Genomic DNA, 24,088 nt, shown 5'->3' on the forward strand with positions numbered 1-24,088 from the left:
ATGAATAACCCATCGACACAGTTTGCATCATTACATATCGCAATCGAAATTTTCTACTGGCGTACAAACCCCATCATTTACAATAGGTTCCCTACAATAATAGTGAACCTGATGGCTTATTAAACATAGTTCAAAACATATCAGGCCTCATTTCAAATCACAATCGGTGTAGAAATGGGGTTGGCACTCCATACTACTACTCCCCTTTTGTGAACTGCGATTGCAATATATCACATTGCAACTGGACTCTATTGGAGGATGATTCATAAAGACTTGATCCCCTCTGATCTACGATATGCGATATCGCAATCCCAACTGAGATCCTGTCGGGGCCGCTTCAGAAACACTTTGCCTTTTGTGATTGCGATATGCGATTATCACATCGCAAAGTTTCTTGTCTAGGGCCGATTTGAAACTGCTAACCTCTTCCTTCTGCGATAAGAGAAATGTGGGACCAATGGCTACCTGCCACTTGGCACTTCCCCATTCGCTGAAGTTTTTCCACATCATATCCTCATGCCACCTGTCCAAGTCCAACATAATCTTTGACTTTCTCTAACTTCTGCATATGAGATTTGATTTGAGTGTCATTCACACCATTGAAATCAGGATGATGAACACTTTGATCTGATGCTAAGTTTATAGAGTTTCTTCCACTTTGATTTTTGAGCCTTCTTACCATGCCACTGGTACTTTTTTTTAGAGATCGTCCTAGATCATTCCTCATATGACCAGGAACCTCTTCAAGTAATTCACCTGCATAAGAAATCATTCCTCCACAAGAATGATCCCCGACAACCATGTCAGACAACAACATGCGCACACACATACATAAAAACATTATCATAAGACAATCGTGATCCCTAACGACCCTATTAGATAATGACATACCTACATATATACATACATACAAGCATTAGCATAAAATAATCATGATCCATGAAGACCTTGTCATACAATGGCATATATATATATATATATATATATATATATCTATATATATATATATATATATCAACATAATCATGATCATTCCGTAAATACTAGATATCATAAGGTAAAGGTTAATAGAACGTCCTTTATCCATGCACAACATGCAAAACATTGAGAGCAAGAGTTCCCAACTTATCCAAGGCATCAAATACCTCACATCTGTTCACTTTACCTTCCTATTACCTTTTCCATGACTGTATTTCCACTATCCATTTATCCCAATGGACCCAACCAGTCCAACCGATTGTCATACTCTTGCCTTTAGCTTCTCTTTACTCATGCACTTAGCTTCATCCAAGTCTTTGATTGTCTGTTGGGTTCCATTCAACTCTCCCTAAGCTCCATTAACTTCCTCTTTCCCAAACCAATTCCCAAGACCCTCAAAACACAAAAGGTAAGAACCAAAAGTAACCAAGAAGAAAACCATGAAAATCTAATAACAATACAACACCATAAACAAAGTGGTATGGCCATACACTAGACATAAAAAAAACTTCAAATCAAGGAAAAATAAATCATAAAATACCAAAAGGACAAACTAGCAGCAAACACCATGACTCAATCCCCATGGGTTCTTAATGCTTCCAAAGGAAAGCTAAACCCGAGCCTTTTTCAAGATATCATGGCAGTTTCTTTTGTCATGGAATCCCTGCATCATATTGCCATAAACACATAATTGTCGTTGTATAAATAAATATAACAATATATCAGTTACCTTACCTTGTTATATCAAGCAAGTTGTCTTGAACACCTACACATGTGTCATATCTCAAGGAACTCCAATTTCTTGATAGATCGAGCCATAACTAGAAACGAGTTGTTTACCTATCAAGTACATGTTCATAAATATAGCACATATCCACATAATGTTAGACAAAATCTAGGTTAAGAAGACTTCCTATACCCATGCAAGCACTCATTCATTTGGAACGGTGGTTTCCAAACATTGCCAAATGAATTCTTACCCAATTCCTTCCTTTTTCCTTTTTCCTCACTGCAATTGAGTCTTATTATGTCTTGACACATCACCTAGTTGTTAGTTATATAAACAAATAAAGTGTTACCTTGTCACTTTGATGCTAAGCATGTTGCCCTGCAACTATTCACACATGTCAATCACATGTTCCAAATATCAAGACATCATATCTATTAACTAAAATCAACCTCTACCAAGACTGACAACCATGTCATAATCAAGTCACAGTCACCAGTCATAATACTGCAACTAGCACCCACTTGCACTCAACTATATATCAATTGTCCCAGCACATAATGTGTTAGTACAACCATCTTAAACACAATCATTCCTTCATGCAATCTTATAGACACATACTCATATCATGAAATTAATCAAACAATAAAACAACGTATAGATGACATAATAGACACCAAACACTCAAACACCAAATCAATGACATAATCAAACATTCAAACACCAAATAGATGACATAAGAAAACACATACCTTAATGTATCTCAGGGGAGGCTATCTTATCTACACAATCAATCTAGATTAGCATGATATAACTTCACAACACATCAACTCAAACATAAATAAATTCATGATATCCATACAATAACTAGATAATGTATTCACATCATAAACTCATAAACAATTGCCATTCATGCATAACAATCACATATGCACAGTTAGTCTAGATTAGTACAACACAATATTACAAATATGTTGGCTCATACCTAAATATCATAACCATAACCATCTTCATAGACCAATCCAAGTTATTATGATACATATAACATCAACATCTTAACTACAATGAACATAATCATCATGCATATGACCAGAACGCATATGACAACAAGAACTACCATTCATGGAATCTCGACGCATGTGCATAAAACCACACTAATCAAATAGCATCTATCATGCATGTAACCACAAAAACAGTATAATGAAAATCATGTATGTGACCATAATGTATATAAACCTAATTCTTATAATAACTATTAACCAACATACATGCATGCCTAACATATAATTTGGTATGACGAGTTTCTCTTACCCCGAGGTCTAGTGCTACAAACTTACTTTGATGATCTGCATCTCCTACTCTATCTCAACCAACACATCAACATCATACATACCAACAACATCATCATGACACAAACTACATACAATGACCTTACAATGTATGTCTGACCTATTATATAGGCATAACTATAACGATGACAATGCATGCATAACAACATATAGACATTGACATGCATAACAATTGCATATACAACTGGCATGCATTCATGACAAGCACATCATAACAACAACATCATTAACCTCTACATGTCAACACAATTGTAATAATTACCACTACCTATTGACGGTACTGGACCCGCCAACATGTTAGGGGATCTCCCTGGTAAGAAGTCCTAATTAGACCTCAAACCGTTTGGTGTAGGAGTCCTAGTAGTGGGTCATACGGTAATGCATTGACTTCGGTTTCGCATAGAGGAAAGTAAGATGTCCTTGTTGGTAGCAAGGGTGTGACATATGTTATCAGTCAAGGAAGGTGCATGAGCAGTTCTAACACATGGAGAGTGAGGTGAGTGCGTCCCTTTGAAACCTGTGATAGCACGGAGTTAAGAAGGGAACAAACGAGCAAAGATGCATCACAACATGGAAGCCATGTAAGCTAGCAATCCAAAGTGATGGTTAAACCAACAACACATTTCAAATGGATTCATACATACATATACAAAAAATAGCTACACATGCATGCGTAAGCAAACAAATACATATATCATTTAGAGTAAACAGATAGTTGAAATGCAATACAACATATGCATGAAACGTGTTGGCTCTGTTATATTAAGAAGTGTAATTCTAGTCATACAATACATCCATGTCCAACCACTAGTTCTGACAATGGAATGTTACAGCCACAACCGCCTGCTCCTCGAAAAAGATATATAAGCTCTACGTAGTGGAGAAGCCAAGGCTTGTTACAATACAGTCCAAGCTTTCTCTAAGACACTCCTATAGGAATCTTGGCTGACCAAAAGCCTCTACAACAAGTTATGAGGGACTATATATAGCAAAGGGTGGGGTGGCCCTTGACATTCCCCTTTGTTATAGTTCACCTACCCTCATGACTCTTCATTTACTCTATGATTGTTACATCCAACTATCGACACTCGAACTTACACTTCACAAGATGTTACATTACAATGCACATGTACCCATGTGAGACAAAATGGCTTGAGAAAGCCATGCAAGACATCACTATGACTCGGACAACTGTTGGAAGACCAGCTCTTCGACATCCTCACGGTGGTCAATAGTAGAAAATTGATGCCAAGCTCGGTAGTTCGCAATGGCGTCCGTGTATGCTAAGGTGACATATTTTTGGAAACGAACTCTTGCCTCCATAGCATCCGGTACACTGCTCAAGTTCCTCTGTCAAACTCGTCTGATAGCATGCACATCATTGTCTTGAGTGATACTGAACCAACAACATACTTGTGCATGATGTCTGCATCGATTGACAAGTCTAGGCTGGTGGCTATGCACATCAACTCATCAAAGTAGGATTCAAGCTCCAGTTGGACTTGTGCCTTTGTCTTCACTTGGGTGAGTGTCCCAATAGATGGGATCACATGTGCGCACACAACGACATCCATACTCTTGAATACATGTGCATGGGAATCATCTAGACTGGTGATGATCTGCAGGAGCTCTTCATAGTTCCAGATCTGACTTCGGATGCGTGCCTTCAACTCAACCACTCTAACCTTTGTCATATTAGGTAAGTGAAGGAGGGTTCCCTTGTATCTCATAGTCCATGTTTACATGTAATCAACTGTAGCATGCACGTTCGACAAGATATGTTCTCTTCTAGCACATCGTTGTTGCCAACCATTGAGACGGACAAATGCCTTATAGACAATGCCAAACTTGGAATACAACACCCGCATGACTGTTTCAAGGGACAATACTTCATCCCATGTTTCCTTCTTCAACTCTGCTCGAGCGGATGCTGCAACCAATTCTCCTCCCTACTTGGTCATCTGTAGCTCCTTAGCAATTCGCTCATTTTCAGCTATTAGGAAGCAAACACTCGAGCTAGTGGCTTCGATATGTGCTTTGGTAGCATCGGTCAATGTTGTTGGATGTTTGCACATGTCAGACATGATCACTCATTCCTTCAATTAGATTAGCGATGCATATCATTGTCACTTGCACACACTCAAGGATTTACTAGATGATGTCATCACTCTAAAATCATAATTTGATTTTATTGTATGCTCTCAAATATATAGTAAAAGGAATGAAATCGGTGATCGTCTTTCCAAAGAGGCCACGCAATTGAACAGGGGGCATTAGATGATACAAGAATTCATAGATGGTGCCTTTTTCCAGTTTTTCCATCATCCTTTCATCAAACTAGATGAAAATATTTTGGAATGATCCGCATGATCATTCCATGATATTTTTCTTTACACAGTTTTCTAGACTCCTTATGGTTTATGTTAATACCGTTTATTTACTTTTTATGCAAATATTATGCTGATATTCATAAAGATTGAATTGAACAAAGATTGTTTTGATCTCAAGTGACTGCATCTCATACATGCTGAAGATACAACATGTAATTTTCTTAACTTATTAATGAAAATTGCACTTTTTCCCTGGGAAGAAAAAATACATGTCCTATTTGGACATTTGTAAAAGAAAGAAGATCAATTTTTTGTTGTTGAAGTCTTAAGTATACAAGAAATTGACCAATTTAGCCTTCAAGTTAGCCTCAATGACAGTTTTTCAACCTCCAGTCAAGTATATCTATGAATATGGTTCAACCTCCTTCAGATTTGATTCATCAAATAGAGTGATCTGAAACTAGCAAAAGGAGTTGAAAATTAAAAGAAGAATGGAGTAAGAAACTACAAGTATACTCCAAAAGGCTGACTGAATTATATATGGAGTAAAGCTCACATTTTTTGTGTATAAGATCGAACTTCTAAAGTGTTGACAGACCTGTTTTCAACCTCCTCATCACAAACTCGAAATTTATGAAATTTGAACAGTTTGAAGACAGATTTGTTTAGCGTTGACTAGTTCGAATTGAAGGCATTGATTTGGACTGCTTAAGAACACCGAAAGGTTGTTAATGTTGAATACGAAGTGAAGTGTATTTATAGCACAATATATCATGCAATAGTTGAACACCAACAATGTTGCATTAAATGCAATACATACATGAAAAATGTACTTGCATTAAATGCAATACATAGTAGGAAACACACCATAATATTTGAATATTATGAAGCATCTCAGACTAGAACCAGTATATCTATCAGTGTGCATTGCATTCAATACAACATTGTTTTGGTGCTTATCTATTGTTGAGTAACTGTGTAACTGCTCTCCACATATGGAAATTCGGCCCAAAACCTTGAAATGACCAGAATTTACATGGTGGACAGCTTTTCAACCTGCCTACCAACCATGTTCTTGTTATATACCCATAACCTTGAAGGGGCAGGTTTGATCTATTGGCAAAAATTGTTCCAACCTGCAGTACCTGTCACTTAAAAACTACAACAAATGCAGCATTACTTGGTACTTATAGATTTGTGTGAATTATAGATTTCTACATACTGAAATTTTTCCCATGACCTCAGAGTGACAGATAACACATACTGGAACAATTCAAATCTACTTAACATCCAGACCTTGGCTTTACTGGTCAAACCCAAAACATTTAAGGGACAAAAAGTTTTCCTTCAAGGTTCAAGGCTGATATTATTTTCAGGTTTACTGTGTCCTATACATCACAAGTAAATAATTTGTTTATTTCCTATTTTATTAAATATTTAATCATTATTATGCTCACAATCCTAAAGCACATTTTATGAAATGTATAACAGATCTGGTGGATGTTTAGCCATTAATCTATTTAGCTGAATGGCAGGATGATATCGACCTACCATTGAGAACAACAAAATCTCATGTAGATAAACCCTTTGCAGCAAATTTGTGTTTGAGAACATCGACTGAATCTGTATGGTCTATCATGTTCGAAGCATCCCCTGCAGAGGATCTCATTCCATCTCTTCGTCCAGTGGGTACATCATAATTGGGTCCATTACTCTAACAATTTTTTCACTAGATAATTACTCAGTGTTAAATGCAATGTGCCTACCAAAGGTACAGAAATATGACGAGAGGGATTTAGGGTTTTAGAGTACTAGTGCCATGGCATCTCTGGCTTCCAATGCAACGATGTGAGAATAGGAAACAACTCCGGGATAGATTCTTTCGAGTTGTTTCTTGGCATTTTCTATGACATCAAAGCCCTGCAATCCAGAATGGCCCAACGTCTTCCTTTCAACATTGGGCCCGATAATAAGGATTGATGCATCGCAATCCTGAAATGTCCAAATAAAACACCCAAACACATATATATAATTAAGCCCAATAGTACCATTCAAGGCATAAATTGTCACGATAGGTCACTTAATCAAATTCAGGGAAATTCAACTTTTTAGGGAAATCACCCAAAATTTTCTTTTCCACAAAACAAGTATAGATAATTAACAACAAAATGGGGATACCTATATGAAACAATCATGATAGTGTAAACGCAGAAGCGCTACTTCAAGAGTTGGATCGGCTTGGACACTCTGTTGCACGGTCAAGCGCACTAGAGACTCTATTGTGGGACAAGTTGAAGAGTAAAATCCTATTTGTAAGCTACCCTCACTAAGACTCAAACCCAAGACCAAGCCAATACTAATCATGACCCCAAGCTCTATAATCCCAAACCTACTTGGCTCCCATTGCATTTCTTTGTCCTTGTGGCCTTCGACAAAGAATGAATTGCTTTAGTTGCTAGAGGCGAAACTAGAGAGTCCAGAGATGAAGATCCAAGGGGTATTTCAATAGCCTTTTCTGCAATAATATCCTTCAAGGTGTCAGTTGTCAATGGCTTGGTGTTACTAGCCTCTGATAATAAATTCTTCCCTAAATTCCATCGCTGTTGTCTGTTTGCAGGTTCTTGTCTTGCCTTGGCATCTCTGTTCGCGCAAATTTAAAGTCGTCAATAAACTGTCACTAACACCATCAAAGCATGAGATGAGAGGTTGTGTGGAAATATGAAGCAATGAATGAGTGCTCACCAGATTCAGTAGCAAAAGTACACATTCAAAATCAGTAAAAACTTTGGGTTTAATGAAAGGCGCTCCTCCTCTATGGGGGCATATGGATTACACTGCTGTGACACATAGAGATCGATACATGTTTAGCCTTTGAATTATAGCTTACCGATGTCCTTTGCAATCTGAGATTTTATATTTTAAATCTTTTAATATTTTAGTTTTACGGATGCTCAATGAGGTTTTTTTTGAAAAAGAAAAATTATATATATATATTCATTTTAATTAGCAATTTTGTATTAATTTAACAAAAGAAAGAGATCAAATGTTTTGAAGTGTAAATATTTTTACAATATTGTAACTTAATGGAATAAGATAACATATGTTAAAGTACATTTAGTGAAGTGTTATTAACTCACTAGTAATTACTAACTAGTCATTAAGTGCCAATAGTTAAGAAAACAAACTATAATATCCTCTAATAAATCCACTCTAGTTAAATAGCACGCAATAGCCGAAGCTATGCCCTACTGATTACAAAAGCCAATAAAATTCATGCATCGACAGTTAATGAGACAAGGTTTATCTGAGAAAGAATTCAACCATCATTTCCATAGTCAAAGATTGCATTATCCAACATTTTCTTGGTTGTAAATTGTCGGTGCTGGCATGCTAAAACCGATGGCTCACCAAACCTCTCTATCTTATCCAAAGAAATGGACAAAGTTGCCAAAAGTTAATTCCATGAAGTAGTAGTGGGTTGTACATAGGAACATCCAAAATTAAATAGGTTGAATATTAGAAAATTTGATTATGTCGCACTCATGATTACCCAATCGATCTGATCCCTTGAGTTTCCATGTCATCACTCAGGTTAACCAGAGTACAAGAAGGCCTTCGGGTATATCTAGAATGAAACCTGCATAAAACAAAAAGGAATATCAGTATCGATTTAAGATGGGAAAGGGTTTCTCTTTAAAAAATATTAAGACATAAAATCCTAGTGGTGACATGTATTGTTACATATGAACTTTCATAGCAGAAACTTGTATATGTAGTTATGGATAGGGGTTTTATCAAATCTCCAAAATTTCACACTGGAGGCATGCAAGGCGGTAGGAAAATGCAAAATTAATCCAAATAAATTACCAAAGAAGGGATATCTTTAAAATGTATGAAAACTTGTATCTGTAGTTATGGATAGGGGTTTCATCAAATCTTTGAAATGCCACATGGGAGGCATGAAAGATGGTGGGAAAGGCATATTCAATCTAAAGAAATTACCAAAGAAAGGATATCTTTAAAATGTATGAATGTATGGCACTTTTACTGAATCTTATCATGGCACAACAATGATATTTTTACTTTAGTCAAACACCACCCAGCACAGGGATTGAAAATCTCTTGTATCAGGAATAAACTTGCCTCAAAAATGGGCACCTATGTTGCTAACCACAAACCCCATCATAGATAATAAGATAGTGGAGGCTTGCAAAAATAGATTCAAAGAACTAGTTTCTTGGATACCCCATATTTGATTCCCTGCCTTTGCAAATCACAACCATGTTCTCTTGCCAAATATCACAAATGTTATGTTCTCCCAATGCCAGCCTCCCAAATGCGAAGGAATTTGCTTGCCCAACATAGTGTCTCAAACTTCTTCAAGCATTCATCACATTGCCTCTTCTGTGAGAACACCGATAGTTCCATTCTATTTCTCATAAATCTCCTGGTCAAAGAAATTGTAAAGTGAACTGATTCAAAAAGAATGCCTATCAGCTAAATTATAGTTATAGTTATAATTTATTTATTTTTACGGAGTCAAAATGTTAAAGAGGACATCACAACATCTCTACCATGGGAGAGAAATTCAATAATTATGGAGAAACCCTATATGCCTATGGAAAGATTACATGCAGAGAAAGGGGTGTGGAGTTTTTAACTAGAGCAAGGCATAGTTTTGACAAAGAGTGAATGGGTTATATACAATGTTAGGCTTTGATATCGTTGTAAAAATGAAAAATAAGATTAAATGATAAGCATGATATTTTTATTGACATGATGCTTATTTTTTAAGTACATAGATCATGGCCATGATAAACCCTTTGAACACATACAAGTACTCATCAAATATGCTTTTCAGATGAGATGTTGGTTTCTTACTATTGGACCCACATGAAGGAGGAGGAGTTGGTGGATGATGCATTAGAGGAGGGGGTTTTCAACAAATTTGGGCTAATCTCAAGGATTTTATCCATTCGCATTTGGAAGTTAGATTGAAAGGTCACCATGCCTCGATTTTTGGGCCTACTAGGTCTTTAGAAAGAAAAGTTAATAATTTGGTAGGGTAGTCATCTAACGATTCAAAGGCCCTAACCCCTACTCCAATTCCTCACTGTTCGGGTCCTCTAGTTTCGGTAAGCCCAAGCCTCGAGGCCATTAGTGAGGGGCTGCAAAACTCTTCTTGGGGTTCTCTAACTCTGAGTTTGGTTTCCCTTTCATCCTTATAGACATTAGAGAAAGACATGCAATGTGTTATGACTTTTTTATGGATTTCAAAAGTTTCAAAAGTTACGACTTTCTCTAGTTTGTTTTTTTTGCTTGTACTTCATATCAAGTTCCATTGGCCTCACCCTCCTTGGATGAACTGGTGAAGGAGAGCATTGCCCTGATGACGAAGGAAGGTCAAACTAATGTTGAGAATATCTGAATCCATCTACAGTGTTATAATTTAGAGACAAAAGGGTATTGAAAATTTTAACACTGTATATGGATTCAAAGACCCCTTTGTCTCTAAATTTAATTAACACTACTGATGGATTCAGAGACCCCTATAGTGAAATGAAACACTTTAGTATCAAAATTGCAATTTTCCATTTTCGAAGTGAAACAATAAAAAATTACTAACATAAATGACTAATTCATATACTTGTTGTACTTATTATTTGGTCATATTTTTATTCTTGGACTATAGTATTCATTTACGTTAATCATTATTAATTTTGTCACATATTATCTAGTCATATATTTTAGTCATGGACTAAATTATTCATTTCAGGTAGTCGCTTTTAGATTGGTCACTTATTATCTAGTCGTATATTTTATCCCTAGACTAAATCAGTTGTTTAAGTTAGTCATTTTTAGTTCGGTCACTTAAAATTGCTCAAATTTAGTAGTAATTCACTTGAAATAATTGCAGTGACTAAATTTTTTAGTCACCTAGTCACCAATTTCATCATTTTCTATTAGTTTTTGTGCCAAAGAGGGCATTAGAAGAGAATTGATAACACCCCATAGTCCACAAGAAAATGGGGTGGTTGAAAGGAAGAACAAAATAATAGTGGGAGTATAAATATCCATGTTGCATGATTAGGGGCTGCCATTACACCTATGCGCATAATCACGCAACAACACAGTTTATTTGTAGAACCAGAGTCCTCATAGAATACTTGGAATGATCACTTCCGAATATTTCTATGGGAGGAAGCCATCTATATCTCATTTCAAATTTTTTGGAGCTATTGTGTATTTTCATGTTTCCAAGGATATAATCAAAAAACATGAGCATGCAGCTGAGATGCGAGTCTTTGTAGGATACATAGAGAAGCCACATAACTATGAGGTGTCTTTGTTGTCACCTAGGGTGACAGTAATGAGGAGAGTTGTCAAATTTGATGAGGAGAAGGCTATGATATTCTCTCTAGAGTGAGAGTTGAGTATCCCACCATAGGAGGAGCTTATAGTTCCTAAGGAGTAGCCTCATGTAGAGATTTAGGAGGTTTTGGAGCAGCCACATGTATATGAGTAAACAAGAGGCCGAGTGGAGGCATCCATTCAAACATAATCTTTCGTAGAGGGCAGGAAGAGACCCAGAGAAGCTAACAGATTGTTACAGGATGTATGGGAGCATGTGGGATCTCCTTCATCTTAGCCCAGTAAAAGGAGGTCACCAAATAGGTACATTGGGTATATGGCTCTCATTACAGAGCTCATTGAGTCAGAGCCTTCTTCATTTGAGGAAGAAGTTTCTCAACCAGTGTGGGTTGATGCCATGGTGGAGTATGACTCCATAATGAAGAAAAATGTATGGGAGGTGGTGTTGAGGCTAGAGAACAAGTCATTAGTTGGTTCCAAATGGATCCACAAAGTGAAGAATGCAACTAATGGGAGCATCGAGAAGTACAAAGCTAGATTTGAGGCCAAAGGCTTGTCTCAGGTAGAGGTAGTGGACTATGAGGAAACATTTCCACCAGTGGAAATATATTCCTCAATCATAACCATTCTAGCATTAGCTAAACAGATGGGCTAGAAGATCCACCAAATGGATGTGAAGAGCACCTTTCTCGATGGTTTTGTTGAGGAATAAATTTACATAGAGTAGATAGAGGGATTTGAGATATATGACCAAGAGACGTGTGTAGACTCAAAAGAGCCTTGTATGGTCTCAAACAATCACCCTGAGCATGGTTCACTCAAACTTATACATATCTTAATGGATTGGGATTCACCAAAAGTGAAGAGATGCCAACCTCTGTCACATTGTGGTATATGAAGAGTTGCTTATCTTGGTATTGTATGTTGATGACTTGATACTTAGAGGAGATGAGTAGTTGATCTGGTCTTGCAAGGAGGACCTTGCAAGAGAATTTGAGATGAAGGACATGGGATTGATACATTACTTCCTTGGGCTGGAAGTATGGCAGGGTGATGTTGCGATGTTTGTGAGCAGGGGAAGTACACCTTTGAATACTTCAGAGATTTTACATGGAGAACTGCAAGCCTATGGACACACCTCTAACTACAAATTTGAGGAAGGAGAATGCTTCTTTAAGAGAGGTAGTAGATGCTACCATCTATAGACATCTTCTAGGATCGTTGATGTATCTGGTGAACACAAGGTCCAACATATGTTATGCATCTAATCAGTTGAGTAAAGCCATGGTAAATATTACCAGGCTTTATTGGAAGGAAACAAAGCACGTGTTAAGGTACCTTAAAGGTACAATCGAGTATGGGGTAGGAGGGAAGCTCCAAGGCTTCACTGATGCAGATTGGGCAGGGAGTCCATTAGATAAGAAAAGTACTTCAGGTGCTATCTTCAATCTTGGATTTGTAGTTATTTCTTGGTGTTACAGGGAAAAGTGTCTACACAGAACTGCTTATCCCACTAAGGTGTGGTAGCTACCTTAGAAACAAACAAAGTAAAGCTACTTTCATTTTTCCTTTATGAAATATAGATGAGAGAAGAACAAAGAAGACCAACTTCTGTCTTGCGCTTATCTCCTAGTTCGATTCCTATCTCTCTTGATAGTCTTTTGCTACTTGCTCCCTTGTATGCCCAGCTTCACAGAGTACCTATAGGATCACAGAAGCATAACACTATACAAGAACATGGATCTATAATCATAAACAATCTAGGATCAGATGTAAATTGACCATACAAATGCATAAAACATAAATGACACAAGAGTATGGAGGAAAACTTGAATAGCTTTTATTGATAATCAAGAAAGAGCCAAGGGAGTTACAACCAGTTGTTCTGACCCAGCATCATCCTCTCAGCAAGTAAGCCCTTCTTCACCTCATACAAAGCTTAGATCACCCAACACTATGATGTTGTCTCAAGAAACCAACAGCAATTCCTTACAAGATGCAAAATTCCAGCCTCTGGATCTCTGGGATGAGGGATCCATATATAGATATTTGTAAGGGAGATGAGTCAGCTTGTGATTTGATTAGTGTCTTCCCTCTGATAGTTCTTGCTTCCACTTGGAGATTGATGATCTCTTACTCATCCTTGGTCGAATTCAGAGAGGCAAGTGTCACATGAGAAGTTTCTGGAAGATTCCATGCCTCTCCACCTTGCGGATTGACACTGCCATTTGTCACTTCTCGCCCATCGCACCCCATTGAAGGGCTTTTTGAAATGCAACGCACCCACAGAGTGTACTTAGGTGAGATGCAACGCACTTTGCCTATGGAGCAGCTGAAATGATCCTGTTTTGACCAGTTTTGAGCAGTTTTTCATGGAGAACATCTGGGAGAAGATATAATGAGTTGACCTTGTTCCTTTAGGGGTTAGAACAACACTTTTAGGGACTTAGGAGCCCTTGGTTTATGGACATTTCATGCTTGGGGTTGCAGTGCCCAAAAATGTCTATAACAGTTGCCCCCTAAAGCATGAGGTCGTTAATCTTTTGATGTCGGGTGAAATGCTTTATTATGAGGATACAAAGTTCTTTCAAGCTGGGAGAAGACCTGTAATAAGATACAATACATTATCTTCATAATATTTTCATGATCTAGCTGAGGCAGGCATTCCCATGCTCAGCTTTATAAATTCATCTTCATGTACATAGGACAGACAATCGTCTGAGTGTAGACTGATGATTTTGTTAGAGCCATCATCCCTTTGATTGGATGATTATCTGTGCAGCAATGATGTACATTTGATGTCTTTATTTCCCTGAATATATATCGCAGCCCGGATGGATGAAACTAGATCTGGGGTCTTCAATCTCGTTCGATCTTCACTCGAGGTACAAGTCTATCCATGTGAGAGATGTTCTGGAGTCGAACATGGAAAGACATCGCCTGATTACCAGCCAATGATGTAAGTCGTTAACAGGCGCGAGAGGAATCACCGATAATGATAATGACCCTCAAGGTACTGCAGTACAATTCACGTGGTGTGAATAAAGGACTTGGCGTCGAACACCACGCAAAATCTTTTGGTCGAAGGCCATTGATGTAAACCTGTGGCCGGAAGTGAGAAACTTGCCATTGAGGCATGCAAGCTTCAAAGTACTGAATGGGGTGTTCCTAGATCGACTTCTTGGATAATGAGTTGATGTCGACAAGAAGCGATCCGTCACAAGAGGGCCTTAATGAATCCCACATCAATGACACGGAACGGAGCAAATGATTTTAATGGAGGTGAAAACGATCTGATGATATAAGGTTCAGGGTGGCGGTCATGAAAGAATGGAGTGTAAATGTATTGTAGCGGGTGAGACATAGGTGAATTCTCTGAGTGACTTCTCTTGAACATATCGGCGACACTGACGTGATGGATTGGTAGCATTAACCCCAAATGTGGATGGTGTGATGGGACCATGGTGATGTGACCGGTGAATGAAACAACCCAACCCGACTTAGATGCGGAGTGAAAGTGTCATGTTCAAGAGTGACTTGCTACGAACAAAGTTTCTTCAAGTTTTCTTCCCAATTTTTCCCCAGTCATTGCTGACCAGTACCTCTTTATTTTTGTCAAGCTTGAGGAGGATAACATATGCTTGTTCTATAATTTTCCCTTCGGGCAAACCCATCGCTATGTTTTAACGAGCCTAGCGATAGTGAAACTCGTTCTTGTCTACTATGGACAAGTTTGTCGCTATTAAGTTTTAACGAGTTTAACGACAAAGATAACTTGGTCCTTTTCAATTTTAGAGAGTCTGAAAAGTGACGTAAAGGAAACTCCAAAATTCCTTTTTCGTCATCTAATCCCTTAAGTCCGAAAAAGTATAAAACAATACAGAAGGGATGAATTTTCGATACTTTTAACGAGCCGAACAAAACAAGCACTCGATATTTTTGTGTAATAATCCCTCGGGTCCAAAAAGATTAAAATCTAAAGGATGGATAGCACTTTCGGTCCCTTTAATGAGCTGGAGAGGCCAATGGCTCGGCAATCTTTTCATATTTTACGAGTCAGTTGAAAAGAGCTTAAACGAGACTCGTCTTTTGAGGAACAAGTGATAAAATTGGGTAGCAGCTGATTCCAGGTAAGGTTTGGAATTTTCCAATCATGGCAGTGTTACAAGGATGGCTAGTGGGATCACTCTTCGCAGCTGTCCCTCAAAAGGGGTAAACAATCAAATGGAGGTGAATGATCGGCCAATACAAAGTGGAGGTGAAGATGAGAACATGACCAAGGCTTTAAAGGCTGAAGTACTACATTCACGATGGTTATTTACCGGGAAATAGTTCATTTTTTAATGAGCTTAAACGCGGGGAGAAACATTTGCTCATGACTTATGTTTATTTTTTAACGAGCTTGAACTATGTGCTAAAACTGCTCGATTGAACGGTCATTTCTTGACTTTACCATAAATAGCTTTGTTCTTTCAAAGATTGTACTGCATTTTCAATTGCTTCATCAAACTAGTTAGGAATGAACAATATATGTTTGAAAAATGAGTTAGAACACTAATATTTTACTCGAACTACATAAAAAGTAATGTAAAAGTGCTTTTACCTCTCGTTTTACCATTTCATTTGAACTTTGGTTTGTTGGAGCTTTGGAGGTGCTTTTCCCCCCTTGATTTTCATCAGCTAATTCTGGGAGATTCTATGGACGATTCTCGGCGTTGTTTAGACCAGGTAGGAGCTAAACTTGAGCTCTTTCATTTCATGCTTTCCATTTTGCATTCTGAGCTTGATTCCTGGTTTTTCTAAGCCTCTGGGGTTTGAAAAACTCGCCTTGGCTTCAGCGCACCCCTTGTGCATCGAAAGGTGTGTTGGATGTTAGCCTGTCTACTGGCTAACTGACATGCAACACACCCAGAACACTACTGTAGGTGCGATGGGCGCAAGGAAGGAAGTTTATGCACAGTTTTTTATGGAAATTTTGCCTGTCTCTTACCAAAATCAGGATCTAACTCTTCTCTTGTTTGTTTTCAGAGATTTTTGGAGCAAGATGACTATTACATGGCGAGAACGTGAGCATGAAGAAGAGGACATGCTTGCTTTACATGATCCGGTTACAGTAAACGCACTGCGGAACTGTGGCTTGCTGAAGTTTTTCCGCATTTCTAGCATGAGACAACAAATCAACTTGCTGCAGTATTTGCTCAATGCTTGGGATCCTACCAGCCAGGTGTTCCAGATTAGGGGAAAATCCATCCCCTTGACTGTAGTGGACATCTATTTCTTGACTGGCTTGTCGAGGCGGGGTTCCCCCATCTCTTTATCAGGTTCGGCTCGAGGAGGTGAATCTGTGAGAGATTATGTTTGCCGGTATTGCAGAGAGGGATCTCAGTCGAGTAAAGATGGAAATATCATCATTCGTGATGTCACTGAAAGGTCCCTCAGGACTATTCTGTTCACTTTTGGTAGGATGGCTGGTGGTGCGGCTCTTCATGTAGCCAACCGATCTTATATGCAGTATGCCTTGGAATGTATCCAACCGAAGGTGTTCAACTGGTGTGACGCAGTACTTCTTGTGATGAAAGAACAGTTGACCAAGGTGAAGAGTGGGAGATTGAAGAACTTTGGGTATGGTTCTATCTTGACCGCCTTTGCCTTGGAAAAGAAACCACTAATGCAGCCGCAGTATATTGCACTCGATTTACCTTCACTGACTGAACCACGTATGCAGAGATGGGTCGACCATATGTCTAGGCATGCTGGTCAGTCTCAGATTTCCTTTTCTGATACCTTCTTCGGGTAGTTCAATCATCAGGAGATGGTTTATTCCGAGTATCCATATGCTGGTATGGACTTCCAGGGTGACCCAGATTTAGTACTGCCGGCTGGCGAACAGTGGGGTGCTATTGGTAAATTCTTTGACCATATTTCTGTTTATCATTTTTCTTTTATAATGTCCTTGTGCTTTATTCTAAAACTCATGTGTTCATGCAGATGTTGGTCCCGTCCGGCCAGTAATACGCCTGAGAGTGCCAGCTGCCACCCCAGCAGGAGAGGATGTTGGAAGGGCTATCCTTCGTGACCTCGATGTGGCCGAGACTCTCATAGCATTACAGGACCAAGTCGAGGGCCTCACTATCGGTATTCCAGATGTGAGTACTAACGAGCTGCCCTTGAGGTTGCAGCGGCATACTATTGGTGTGCCAAGACGATGGACTCAGCTCTTACGCATGATCGCACAGGCTGTGACTTGCTATCACGAGCACCATTAGACTAGGGTGCCCCCTAGCGTTTTGAGTTTTGGGTCATTTGACCAATTTTGTCTTGGTTACAGAACATTATGTGTAAACCATAAATAGTTATATATATATTTTTGATTTTCGAAGTTTTATTTTGGTTAAGTTACATGATCCAAATGCAAATATTGATGGTATGCTTCTTTTTATAAATGTTGCAAATGTCTATCTAACACATAATTTTCCAATGAGTCAGTTAATGTGTTTAAGGTTCTGGAAATATGCTGATATTAAATAAAATCAAACTGCCTTTCCAAAATCTTAACCCTTAGGAACATGCGATAAATAGTTGGATTTCGGATAGAGTAGATACCAGTGAGTTGTAGTATGACGAGTTGTGAGTCTAGCCTGACAATCAGTCGGCGTATACCATGTGTGATGGCATCAGAGAGAAGTTCTATCAACACGCTATATTCAGCGATTTTATTCGTTGATCGACCAATACATACCCCTCTGAAACTTACTAACTCGCCACTTGGATCAAAAATGGCCCAGGCCGCGGAAGATAGGTTCTATGAACTACGACTCGCTCCGTCGGCATACCCAACACATGACTCCAATAGGTTTGACATCTGCAATAAATGTAAAAAGTGGATTACTTGACCAAAACAAATACTTTAGCGAAAACAAAAACATAACAAAAGCATATAGGTTACTATACTGAATCACGCATAGTAACGCTTGAGGTACAACTCGTTACGAGGTTGTGCCAGTGGAATCCCGTCATAATCCATTAACTCGTAGACTCCTTTTGCTAACACTCGCTTAACAACATAGGGGCCCATCCATAAAGACTTGAATTTACTTGCCCCCAATTTATCGAATTCTTGGTCATAAAGTAAGACCAAGTCACCTTCTGAGAAGACACGGCGTTTGACATTCTTGTCGAACTGCGCCTTGACTTGTTTCTTATGGGCTTCATTAGCCAAAGCGGCATCAGGATAGGTTTCATCCAATTGGATTAGTTCCAAGAAACGAGCCTCCTCTTCTGAAGTCCTGGGGAGAAGGTCAATTGCGAGTTTGAGGGATGAGATTTCACACTGGATTGGTAAGACTGCTTCCAGGCCATATACCAGTTGGAAAGGTGTAAACCTGGTTGCATTCCTTACCGATGTTCGGTAAGCCCACAAGGCTGAGTACAAGATTAGGTGCCAACTTCTTTTGTGAACTCCAATCATCCTTTGTAGCATGCGCTTCAGGACTTTGTTGATTGCTTCAACTTGTCCATTGGCTTGCGGGTAATATGGAGTAGAGCTGTCGTGAGACAACCCTAATTTGGTAGCTAATTTGACCATCATGTGATTGCGACAATGCGATCCATGATCTATGACTATAGCTTGTGGGACGCCGAATCTGGCGACTACATGATTGAAAAAGAAGAGGGCAGCTGTTTCACCAGTATTATCTAATGTAGGCATCGCCTCGGCCCATTTGGTAAAATAGTCAACTACGACTATGATATACCCATGCCCCCCGGTCGAGGTGGGGTTACATGTCATGCAATCGATGCCCCATTTGGGGAATGGCCCAACAGCAACTATTGGCTGCAGAGGTGTGGGTGGTCTTCTGGTTTTGCTATCGAAAATTTTACAAGCATGGCAACTTCTGACTGCGGTTATGCAATCTTTGAACATTGTTGGCCAGAAGTATCCTGCTCGTAAAAATTTTTGCGTTGTAGCATAACTGGATTGATGTCCCCCACACGCGACTTTTTCGGCCTCCTCATGGGTGAGGCACCTTCTCAGAACTGTATCGACACCACGACGGTAAAGTGTATCACCAACGATCATGTAGTCTTTTGCTTGGTATCGAATACATTTTTGTTCGGAGCGAGAGGTATTTGGCCTATATTTTTGGGTTTGGAGATAAATGATTATATCCCCATACCACAGATTGCTTGAAGATATCAGAAACAAATTTTCGTCCACGATCATTTCTTCGAATGTTTCATCATTGGACGACGATGGGAGATCGCATAATAATTCTGCGAAAACCAGAGCTTTCTTTGACTTGGATTTTACAAATTCCAGATCAAACTCTTGTAGAATTGCTATCCATTTTGAATATTTTCCCCCCAGCAACTGTCGCGACAATATATAAGTCATGGGGTTGCAATCTGACAGAATGGTAGTTTTTCGAAAGAGGATATAGTGTCGAAATCTCTGTATCGCTTGAACAACTGCGAGCGCTAGCTTTTCAACATAAGAATATTTGCTTTCTATATCATTTAAGTTCTTACTTAAATAATATATAGGATGTGCAATTCCGTTGTCTTCTTGAATTAAAACCATTGCGATGGTTGTATCCGCTGCAGCCAGATACAGGTTAAAGTCTTTTTGATAATCAGGAGCGTACATTAATGATGCTTTCATTAGGGATTCTTTTAAAGCATCAAAGGAAGCTTGCACAACCTGATCCCAGACAAAGGGTACTTCCTTTTTCAAAAGACGTGTACAACCTTTAGCAAGTTTGGCGTAGTTCGGAATGAATCTCCTCAGAAAGTTTGCTTTCCCTTGGATTTTCTGGATTTGAAGCAAATTCGAAGGTGGAGGCAAATTTATGATTGCGTGAACCTTACATGGGTAGAGACGAATCCCGTCTTTCGAGACTACAAAGCCAAGTAAACGACCAGAACTGACACAAATTACACATTTGTGTGGATTGAGTCGTATCTTGTAGTGTCGGCAACGTAGAAATATCGCTCTTAAATGCTGCGGATTATCAGTCCGCTTTCGTGAATGAGCTGGAAGGTCGTCGAGGTATGGTTGAACGATGTTTTTGATGTCATGGAAGGCATAATTCATTTCCCTCTGAAATGTTGCCCCTGTGTTCTTTAAACCAAAGGGTAATTTTCGATATGCGAATGTGCCCCACGGACAAATAAATGCAGTCTTTGACTGGTCATGTGGGTGGATATTTATTTTATTATACACGGAAAATCCATCCATAAATGAAAAGATTTCACATCCGGCGCATTCATCAATTATCTGGTCGATGAAGGGTGTCTTTTGGACAAGCTTGATTTACATCCCTATAATTGACGCACACTCTAATTGTTCCTTGTTTTTCCATAACAGGGAAAATATTCGATACCCAATCGGTTAGAGGAACCGGGTAAATGAAACCAACATGGAGAAGTTTTTCAACTTCTGCCTTGATGGCAGCGGCTTTCTTGGGGTGCACCTGCCGTAGCTGTTGTCGTACTGGTTTGACATCTGGATACATCTTGATTTCGTGTTCAACGATACTCGAGTCAATGCCTGGAATTTCATTATATGACCAAGAAAAGACATCTCTGAATTCGTGAAAAAGAGCGTTATATATTTCCAGTTCTAAAGGAGAACAACATTTGCCAACATAAATATTCTCTACAACATCTATTTTTGTTGAGATATTTATGGCGATAGTCTCTTCAATGTTGGACAAGTTTCGTTCGGAATCCACCGTGTTTACAGTATTTGATAGAAAATCAAAAACTGAAGGATGACAAAGGTCATCAGGAGTATTTTCTTCACTATCCGAAAGAAGGGAACGATGGTGGTAATCTTCCCATGGTGCCCCTTCAATTATCATTGATTGAACAATTCCCTCATCGGTGACATGCACTCGCGACCAAGGATCTGAAGGGGTGCCATATTCCTTAGACCTATCTATCCAAACACTTGATGAGCATTGATTTGGGTTTGCCTCCCATGCTAGGAACATTGATTGCTACAATATTTCTGTTGGGCTTGGAGGCAATACCTGCACATGATCCATGTTGATATCATTTCCTGAGATCTTTTTAATTGAAGATATCATATTGCAGGTTCCTACCGATGCTACTTCCGCCAAATTGATTGGAGGTGGAAGGGCAAAAGTTCCCATTAATATAGGGTCTTTTAGTAGGCCTACTTCGATATTTTGAAGCGAATGGGGGCTTCCATGGATCATTGGAATGCTTCCCGTAACTTGAGAACCATTGGGGAGGAAGTTTTGTTGATCGACGATTGTAATTCCTTCTTGAAAGGGAAATGCAATCTTCCTAAAATAGGTCGACACAACAGCAGCCATTGCATATATCCATGGTCTTCCCAGTAGGATGTTGTAATCGAGATTCCCGTCGATTACTTCAACATCTATTTCTACTGTTTTCCCTCCTAGTTCCACCTTCAAGTTACTTTGAATACCATATGGGGTATATGTTCGTTCGTCAAATGCTTTTAATGTCATCGAAGATCGCGACAAGGTTGGAGATCCTAAAGTTTTCGAGCAACTCATCGACATAATACATGTAGATGCCCCCTCATCAATAATCGTTCGATGAACAGTTTTGTTGAGGGCTTTCACTTGAACGAGGAAAGCTAGTTGAGCTAGTAACTGAGGATCGTATCCTTTATGATCAAAGGATACAAGATTGGAATCCTTTGGGTCTATCCCACCGATGGCTGATAATAAAGCTTGCTTTTGGGATGGGAAATTTTGTAGTACCTCAAGAGTCGACATAGCGGATGGCGATTGGGCCAAATCTTCCACTATATTATAATGCTGTGCTGCTCTAGCACGAGGATTAAACGTCGACTTGTGTACTACTCCCTTTGGCGGTTTTATTGTCAACTCAGGAATGATGGGTGGCGCAACTTCTGTCGAAGTTGTTGTCGAACTACTAGGTTGATCTTTATCCTTGTTGTTTGACAACTGTTGATTCCCGTAATCTTTGTTCCTTGTCGATATCAAAGCATCATTTTGTTGTTTGGAAACTCACAACATCAGCACTTGAGACAGGGAAGCATTTTCACTGTCCTGGATTCGGAAACGGATCAGTTAATACTGCTGAGGTCTTTGTATTCTTGAAGAATTTTTTAAGCTCAGCTTTATACAGACAATTTGATGTCCTATGATCCTCATTGCATATAAAGCATGGATGATTTGGTTTCCTATTTCCATAAGGGTTTGCAGAAGATTTTTCAAGTGATGATTCTTCCTGTTTCTTCTTCTTCCCTTTGCCTTTCTTCTTGCCCCCTAGTTGCTTGGTTTCTTTGCCTTTATCTGTCGATACGACATTTACTTCCGAGGCGAGAAGTTCCTCTTTTGCATTTTGACTAGAAATCTTACGAGCCTTTTTAGATGTAGCCTTTGTCGATTTCGTGTCTATTGCGCCAATCACGCCATCGCCAGCATGAGAGTCATTGTTTGATTTATGAGGAGGAGGGACTGAGAATTCCGGTCTAGGAGCGTCAGGTATTTTATCGTAGAGCATGCCAGACTGAGTGTAAATCAAGTCCAAAATTGTGCACGAGCGATAACCTACTCTTTAGTGACAACTTCCCCTTTCGCCACATCTTCTGTGATGGAAGGAAACAATGACTTAATAAACCATTCAGCTAAAAGCTGATCAGGAACATACGTTTTTACCATTCTACGATGACGTCGCCACTCATGTATATGATCAGATATGTGAGTGGCCATTGTTTTTTTGAAATTGGTAAGAAGTTCCGTTCCCGTTTCGTACCTTATCGGTAACTGAAAATGGGTTAAAAAGGTTGTGGCTAGGGTACTGAAGTTGTCAAATGAAGCTCTAGGCAATTCGATATACCATTTTGCTGTTGGACCAGTTAACATCCTCTGAAAAAGGCGAAGCCTAATCGAATCATCGTTTAGGGTGTTTGATGAACACCACAGATGAAAAGTCATCACATGATTCGACGGATCTTCACCCGGATTTCCATTAAATTTAGGAATATCTGATGGAAGTTTATGCAGAATCGCTGGCCACCAAGGGGAGTAAGCGATTGGATCGTTTGTTAACCGATTTAAATCAGGTAACTCTAAAGTTGCCACGAAGGGTAACTGTTGATTCAGGTTAGGTGAAGCATACCCAGGATAAGATGGGATTGCCTGAGCAGTTGGTCTTTGCATACCAGCATAATGCATTTGATGCTGGTAATTTTGGTAAGGTTGGTGGGTATGACCATTGTAGAATGGTTGATTTTGACCATTTTGAATATACCGTTGCCCACTATTTGCAAAGATTTGTTGCTCAGAACCTTTGTATACTTGTTG

The 24,088-nt window shown here is 39.1% G+C and overlaps 1 protein-coding gene across 1 annotated transcript in view; it reads right to left on the reverse strand.

The window, feature by feature from the left end:
- Positions 1 to 6,954: 6,954 nt before the first annotated feature.
- The window catches only part of LOC149217942 (cationic peroxidase 2-like), a 33,130-nt gene continuing 15,996 nt past the window's right edge, over positions 6,955 to 24,088 (reverse strand). The window contains exons 2-3 of the mRNA XM_089390413.1: positions 7,197 to 7,376; positions 6,955 to 7,098 (exon numbers count right to left, since the gene is read on the reverse strand). Coding sequence (XP_089246539.1) covers positions 6,955 to 7,098; positions 7,197 to 7,376 — 324 coding nt within the window. The remainder of the gene's footprint in view (positions 7,099 to 7,196; positions 7,377 to 24,088) is intronic.

Source organism: Pinus tabuliformis, chromosome 1_1 (assembly GCF_031772625.1).
Source record: "Pinus tabuliformis cultivar Carrire ecotype Pingquan chromosome 1_1, CPIR1, whole genome shotgun sequence".
NCBI lineage: Eukaryota > Viridiplantae > Streptophyta > Pinopsida > Pinales > Pinaceae > Pinus > Pinus tabuliformis.